An 8298-nucleotide genomic window follows, 5' to 3' on the forward strand; every position below is an offset into this window, starting at 1 on the left:
CACCTATACTATTCTAATTTTCAAGGAGATCTTCGAGTATAGGCTATGTCATCATCCAAACTTGATTAATATTTAGACGGACTTCGTCTTCACATAAATCTTGAATGAATCTTCACATCGTTTGATCTTGAATTAAGGCTTGACTCTTATATACTTCCATCACAACTTCCTTTGTTGTTTGTATTAGATAAATCGAATCTAAAAGACTTAGACAAACGATTACGCGCAACAAATATATAAATTATAAAGCCCCTTGAAATCATCAAAACATAAACATATATACTATATGGTTCAACAATCAGAGACTATTGTTCTTGGAATCCCATGAAGACGGAGTATCTATCGGAAGTACAAAACAACCACATTACTAGCGTCGTCCGTCTTGTGACATGCTACGAAATGAGCCATTTTGGAAAATTGATCCACGACGACCATAATTGCATCCTTACCTATTTAAGTACGAGGTAGAGCAACAATAAAATTCATAGACACGTCCTCCCATGGCCGGCTAGGAATAGGTAATGGCACGTACTCTCTGGGTTTGAAGGCACTCTTTGAAACATGACAAGTGACACATTTCCGGACTACATTTTGAACATCTCCTTGCATTCGAGGCCAATGGAAATGTTCCTTTAGAATCTCCAATGTTCTGTTGACACCGAAATGTCCACCAAGTCCTCCTCCATGAGCTTCTCGGATTTACAATTCCCAAACTTGATGCTTAGGCACACAAAGCCTATTTCCTTTGAAAATAAAGTCATCTTGAATGGCAAACTCGCCTTTTGCTCCAGATTTGCATTTCTCGAACAATTCCCCAAAATCAGGATCATCGTCATAATAGTTCTTTAAGGTCTCGAATCCAAGTAGGCGAACGCTGAGCACATTCAATAGAGAATAGCGTCGGGAAAGAGCATCGACCACAACATAGCTTTTGCCATTCTTATACTTAGAAGAGGTGTTAAAGGATTGTAGAACCTCCACCCTTTTGGCATGTCCCAGAATCAACTTCTGCTGCCCAATAATGTACTTCAACGATTCATGATCCGAATATAATATGAAGTGATTCGGGCGAAGGTAGTGGCTCCAATGATTAAGAGCCCTCACGATTGCGTAGAATTATTTATCGTAAGTGCAGTAATTGACTCTAGCCCCATTCAGCTTCTCCGAAAAATATGCGATGGATCGTTTTCCTTGCACCAAAACGGCTCCAATTCCAACACCGCTTGCATCACACTCTACCTCAAAACATTGTGTGAAATCCGGGAGTGCTAATAATGGTGCCTCACAAAGCTTTTGAATAATTGTCTCGAAAGCCTTTGGAGCGGCCTCGGTCCACACAAATGCTCTTTTTTTCATACATTCGGTTATAGGACTTGTGATAGTGCTGAAATCCCGGATGAATCTTCGATAAAAGGAGGCAAGCCCATGGAATGATCAGACTTCTGTGACGGACTTGGGAGTAGACCACGACTTGATTGCCTCGATCATGGCTTGATCAACGAAAACCCCATCATTAGAAACCACATAGCCGAGAAAGATGATACTCTCGACCAAGAATGAACACTTCTCCTTCTTACCATATAGTTTCTGTCGTCGGAGTGTGTCGAACACCTCTCGAAGGTGTTTGAAATGCTCCTCCTCATTTCGACTGTACACCAAAATTTCATCCAAATAGACGACTACAAATCTGCCAAAGAAAGGTTTTACTATCTCGTTTATGAGTCGCATAAAAGTACTTGGAGGGTTAGTTAATGCAAATGGCATGACAGTCCATTCATATAACCCATGTTTAGTCTTGAACTCGGTTTTCCACTCGTCCCCTTCCCTCATCTTATTTGTTGATAACCACTTCTCAAGTCGATCTTAGAGAAGATCTCGGAACCATGTAACTCATCAAGCATGTCGTCAAGTCTTGGAATAGGAAATCGGTACTTGATAGTTATGTTGTTCACGGCTCGACTATCAATACACATTCGCCAAGTCCCATCATTTTTAGGGACAAGAATAGTAGGAACGTCGCATGGACTTAGGCTTTCACGGACATAGCCTCGGCCCATCAATTCCTCTATTTGACATTGTAATTCCTTCGTCTCCATTGGATTGCATCGATAGGCTGCTGTGTTAGGTAATGAAGCTCCGGAAATGAGATCGATTTGATGCTCCATTCCACGAATAGCGGGTAAACCCGGTGGTAGTTCTTCGGGGAAAACATCTCTGAATTCCTTTAGGAGTACTGCCAATTGATCATTCTTGACTCCAACTTTCGGCACTTCGTTGACCACCATCAAATAATTACAACCACTCTCTTTCATAACTTCACCGACCTCGTGCTCACTAGCAAACATAGACATGTTAGCGGCCTTTCCTCGTGTGGTGCGCATGGAACGGACAGCACTAGGAGCCATTGGTTTTAGGACAAGCGTTTTGCCTTTATCGACCAACTCATACTCATTACTTCGACCACGGTGAGTGGCATTGCGATCGAATTGCCAAGGACATCCCAAGAGTACATGACACGCATCCATCGACATGACATCACACAAAATGTAGTCACCATAGGACCCCATAGTCAAATCCACTTCAACTTGCTTGGTTACTTTCACCTTATCCCCGTCATCAAGCCAATGTAGTGCATAGGGCTTCGGATGAGGTGTTGTAGCCAAACCCAACTTACTCACTATTTCTTCAGAGGCTACATTAGTACAACTGCCTCCATCGATGATTAGACTACACCATTTGTCCTTTACTTGACACTTAGGGTGGAAGATTTGGTTTCTTTCCTCCGACTCAATTGCTGTGGATTGAGCTTGCAGGGCTCGAAGAACCAAAGCACAATCGTAATTAGGAGCTGTGTATGATTCGATATATTCTTCCTCCTCTTCCCTTTCTTCGAAGTTGAACACATCCCCCAATCGCTCTTCCTTATCAAATAACTCATCTCGACAAGCAACGGCTTCTCTCAAAGCAATTAATCGTTTTTTTGGACACGAATTTTGATAATGTCCAAATCCTTGACACTTGAAACATCGTACTTTGGATAGCCTCGTTTCTTTAGGAGCGGGTGTTCTCGCGAAGGGTTCGGAAGTGGAAATTGTTTTAGGAGTGGGTTCGACAACAAGGCTACTCGAAGCTCCCTTCATTCCTCCCTCATTCCTCCAAGTTCGACCATTCTCACCATAAGAGAGCTTAGCTTTCGCTTGAGCTTCAATTTTGAAACACAAGTTGCAGAGAGCATCGAAGTCAGCGTAGGATTGTAACCCAAGTTGCAGAGAACATCTTTATCTCTTCACTCTACTCCAATTCTCCCATCAGAGCTAGATTTTCAAACTTATTGATGTATTCCAAAACACTAAGCTTCCCTTGGTTAAGATCGGCGATCTTACGATAAGTCGTAAGCCTATAAGTTGTTGGAACATATCTCTTGCGTAGCTTGCTTTTAAGAGATTCCGAAGATGTTATTTTCCCCTTTCCAGCCCAAGCACGCTTTGCTTTCAAACCTTCGTACCACAACGAAGCACCTCGACTAAGTTTTAGAATAGCGTACTTGCAGCTTTTCTCATCATCAAGGCCTTTGAAATCAAACATACGTTGAATTTTTCTTTTCCATTCAAGGTAATCCTCGGGATTCGTGCCTCCCACGAACTTGGGTAGTTCACTTAACTTGAATTCATCTACATCCCGCTCACCCCTACGTGGTTGCCAACGTGGGTGAAGTTCCGGAATGTTTCTTATTCCATTTCAAAGGCTTTGAAGAAAATCAGGATCATCAAAATTCATCTTGTCTTCTTTTTTCTTTCTTTTTTGTCTCAGTTTTTTTTTTGAATAAAAAATCAACACCTGTGGGCCGTCTCGATTTAGTGGAAATCAAGAGCCGTATCTCTGATACCACAATTGATACGTATCACAAGCAGAAGTCTTAACTTGATCTAGCAAATAAACGAAGGAGCCGAATGCACTAGGTGCAACCCGATCAATCCATGTACATGCAGCGTGATAAACTGAAAAGAAAAGGATATTTGCTCGATCTAGACCTATAGATCGAACAATGGTGATTAATCCTCAAGACCTATTTATATTAATCCGGTTTTACTCGAAAATGCGTCGAGATAAAACCAAGGGGTTCGCAACAGCGAGTTTCTCACACAAAGTGAATATTTTCTCAAACTTGGATGATTACAAATGTGGGGGGGGGGGTGTCTTGGTCCTTATATAGGGCGAAATGCCTTGGCCTCCAAGACTACATTTAACTAAGGTGCATAAATTCTAAGATGCATGAATCCTAGTTTTGACTAAGAGAAAAACTAGGTAAGACTTTTGTAGAAAACTAGGAAAGACTCTTAGAAAACTAGGTGCATGAATTTAGATGGTTCATTCAACCATCTCACGGCATCTTCCACGGCCTTGGGCCTGATTTCTCTCAATTGGGCCCTTGACTTGTGATCATGCAAACTTTTTGACCTTTGTTGGATCCAAAACACGCTTGATTGGTTAAAACTGGGTTGTTTTGTTTCGAGTCAATCTCACGGTCCGTAAGACCTCCCAATTCAAGTACCACATCAGTTAGAGTGTCGATGTACGTATCAGATTCTCCCCTTGATAAATTTATGTACATTCAATATTATGTTTTAAAACTGAAAAGTGAAATTTAAAATGTGATTTCACCTTGTTTTGATGTTTATTGGTTTTAGTGGTTAAAAACCGATAAATATCGATCTTTTTCTTCATAAACTTTATCTGTATTTTTTTGGGCATTTTTTCTGACATTTTAGTGTTCTTGGGAGTGTTCCAGAGTACTAACAATTTTTAGTTTCAATTTTTGGTGATATTTTCAATTATTTTGGATTTATTACTTAAAAGTTATGATTTTTACCGATTAAATTAGCAAATAACACCAAATCAAACTAATTATTCATCATCAAATTAGTGAGGACTAATTTTTGAGGTTCAAAACAGTTTGGACAATTAGTTTGGACTTATATGAGATTTAAGTATCAATTATTGATTTTTAACAAGTTAAAAATCGATTAAATGCACAAACCGAAAAAGATACCAACGATTGTAAGATAGGGCGATTTTGGAATCATATTACAACATTTTAAGCATATTTATTTATGTTGAATGAATGATTGTCATTTATTTAAAATATTTATTTTGTTGTACCTAGTATGGCCTAGTTTATTTTAATCGCTATTACTTGAAATGAATGTGAATAGCGATTTGTTTGTAATTTAAATACGATCTCGTATTGTCGGTTCGTAATTAATTAATAGTTTTATTTATTTTATAAATTAATGTATAATAGGAATAGCTATGTAATTTAATTGTAATAGTTATTTTAACCGGCGTTTCCAAAGACGGATTTACATCGAGACGGAGTCTATTTTTGGAATGGTGTTCCAAATCCCACAAGAAGGCCATACTAGGATTATTCATATGCTTGCTTCCTTTTATTTTTTTTCGCGCATGCCAAAATTACCATTCACATGCATTTTATTTTCGCGGTTTTCAATTCACGTCATTTTCATTCGCCGATTTAGTTCACTTATAGGGAATTTATGACTAAATTGACAAGATCTCTCACATAACTAAAATTGAGATTATCCTTACCAATTAGTAACACCTATGAATCCCTTGTTCATTAGAGCCACGCTCGCCCAAGCGGTATGTTCTCTTTTTACCTTGGGTAAGTGGGGTGATAATAGGTTTTCACGTGCCAAACATGGTTGGACTCAACGGGATAGAAGACGGTCATGTGTTCAGGGTCTAGTAGATGAATTTAAGGAAATTTGTCGACCAAGAGTTCTAGAGGTAGAATTAGTCAAACGTTGACTTACCGAATTTACACAATTATGGGATGTTTCGCCCGAGCGATGCTCATTTTTGTTTAAATACGGATCTTGGAATCATTTATATAATTTAGTGGGAAATCGTTATAAAAATGTTAAAACTTGTTAAACATGTTTCACAAGTAAACTTTAAAACAATGAATGTTTATATTTCCTTATTTTCACTACTACAAAAACACGGGATACCTACGAAAATAATCAGGTCGTACTGATGGCTTTTCCGTCAGTATTTTCATTTACTGACGGAAATTCCATCAGGAACCAGGGTCAGCGTATTTCCTCACTAAAATACCTATCCTGACGGAATTTTCGTCAATTAATACAAATACTGACGGATCACTGACGGGAAAATCGTCCTTGTTTCTAGCTTGCTAGTGACGGAAATTCCGTCAGCAAATGGAAATACTGACGGAATTTCCGTCACATATTGACACGTGGCATTTTTTTGGCACCAAGTTGAAACACGTAAAAACATGGCTCTGACGGAAATTCCGTCAGTTTTTTCACATTACTGACGGAAATTCCATCGGTTTTTTGGACACATGGCATATTCTGGTTAATTCCGGAAAAATGGTGGAAACAAGGCAGTGACGGAAATTCCGTCGGTATTTTAGAATTACTGACGGAATTTCCGTCAGATCTATTAAAAATCAGGCCTGGAAACAGCAGCCTGCTGCCCAGCCACGATGCGTTTTTGCATCGTTTCAAATACGGCCACGATGTCTATTTGCATCATTTCAAATACAACCAAAACCTGCAAAACACATAAAATTGTCGACCGCCAAGCGGGCATCCATTTTCACGTCGACCACTATTGTGGGAATCAAGAGAGACAACACAAGAGAATTGAACGCAAATGTTTGACATAAAAAGATAGTCAAATTCGTACATTGTCTTACTAATTAAACACGAATCACCATGTTTTTCATACTCCCTACATACGAGACGACAATACTAACCAAACAAAAGGCTCTAACCTAAAGGCTCTAACCTATAGGCTCAATAAAACTACCACCTCCACCAAACCCGTGTCCATCATCCGCAAAGTCATCCCGCCTATGTGGAGTAAATTGTGAACACGTGTTTGGGGGTTGAGATGCTTGCATATCAGCCCAAGCCTTTTGCATTGCCGCCATTTGTTCAGCCTGTTCAAGAACGGTTTTTTCAAGAGCAATTCGAGCGGCTCGCTCATCATTCATTTGGGTGGAAAGCTGCGAAATCATGCTAGGAGCATAAGAGAAAGACTGTCGACTAGCTTTGTTAGTAGGAGGATTATACCATATTTCGGCCCCTTTATCTCCGGTCCCAAATATCCGGTTCTTCTCGTCAAAGCCTCCGACGGCCTCGTAGTACGCCCGGATCTCGTCGGGATGTTGGGGTTGGTGTCCTTAACAGTTAGTGCAAGGACTTATAAACCTCTAAAAGGATCAAAGGGCATACTTTTGGTATTATTATCAGTTGATCCACGTTTATCAATAACGGTTGGCTTGCTAGATAAGTTTGACGTTATTGTCATACAGATGGCGGTGATCAACTGGTCCCTAAAAGTCACACCTATAGGATACGTTTGAGAGACGTGACAGTATGAAAATACAGTCATGTAGATGCCAATTTTGACTAACCGATTAGTTCGAGTTATTTGACTAATATTTAGTCAAAATGTGATGTTGAGATATGTTATTTAATACGGATTAAATAATAATGGGCTAAGGCGAATTAACCAGTTAATTCGTAAATTAAATATAAACGATTATATTTAATTAATTTATATTGAATAAATTATACAATATCGTCTTTGTCGGACATGTATTAATACTTCAACTAACCCGTGTTATTAGTTGATGTTTTAATAGCCGATAACCGATGACGATTTATAATAAAAACCGCGTCATATACATTTTAGCGAGTGGGGTCGGTTCAATCGGATCACGAGTTAAATGAGGAGAAAGTGGAAAGCCCACTCCCTCCTCTCATGACCCGCGGACCGAGGCAACAAAAGGAGAGGCTCCCTCTCCTTTTGACCTAGCGATTTTCATTTACAGAAAAACTAGGGTTTTGGAGATTAAGTTTTCTCTGAAACCGAGATCTCACATCTCGAGAAAAACTCACATCAAGTTCTCCCAATATTGCAAGGCAATCGGAGAACACGTTCTAGCACAAGGGCATTTCTCGGACGGTCTTGGGTGCAACAATTAGGAGGGAATCTCTGTTGATTTCTGTTCTTTACGCCGTGCATCAAAGGACCCGAGGTTGATTCTTTATCTTTATCGTTTCATTGTTGTATTTCGTTTATGACCATATTTCACATGTTAAATTTACGTTATAGTCCTAAATTTAAAGGGTCTTATACGGATATTACCCCACAAGTGGTATCAGAGCGAGGCCACGTAAATTTTCATTGTGATTTTTCATAAATCGATTTGAAACGATCTTGTTTTTGTCTCGAAAACCG

The 8298-nt window shown here is 39.4% G+C and overlaps 1 protein-coding gene across 1 annotated transcript; it reads right to left on the reverse strand.

Moving 5' to 3' along the window:
• Positions 1-699: 699 nt before the first annotated feature.
• LOC141631401 (uncharacterized) lies at positions 700-3585 on the reverse strand. Its single transcript, XM_074444078.1, has 4 exons — positions 3384-3585; positions 1972-3202; positions 1441-1648; positions 700-1011 (listed from the first exon to the last, which is right to left on the reverse strand). The coding sequence occupies exons 1-4, from the start codon at positions 3583-3585 to the stop codon at positions 700-702; spliced, it is 1953 nt and encodes a 650-aa protein (XP_074300179.1).
• Between the last annotated feature and the right edge of the window lie 4713 nt (positions 3586-8298).

Source organism: Silene latifolia, chromosome Y (assembly GCF_048544455.1).
Source record: "Silene latifolia isolate original U9 population chromosome Y, ASM4854445v1, whole genome shotgun sequence".
In the NCBI taxonomy this organism is placed as follows: Eukaryota; Viridiplantae; Streptophyta; class Magnoliopsida; order Caryophyllales; family Caryophyllaceae; genus Silene; species Silene latifolia.

Excerpts from the sequence above, each read along its gene's own strand:
- LOC141631401 (XM_074444078.1), bottom strand. The coding sequence starts at position 3,585 with ATGTTTGATTTCAAAGGCCTTGATGATGAGAAAAGCTGCAAGTACGCT. Across the intron at positions 3,203-3,383 it reads TTATAGGCTTACGACTTATC|CTCAAGCGAAAGCTAAGCTC; the intron begins GTAAGATCGCCG and ends TCAAAATTGAAG. Across the intron at positions 1,012-1,440 it reads CTCCCAAGTCCGTCACAGAA|CAGAAGTTGATTCTGGGACA; the intron begins GTCTGATCATTC and ends ATTATTGGGCAG.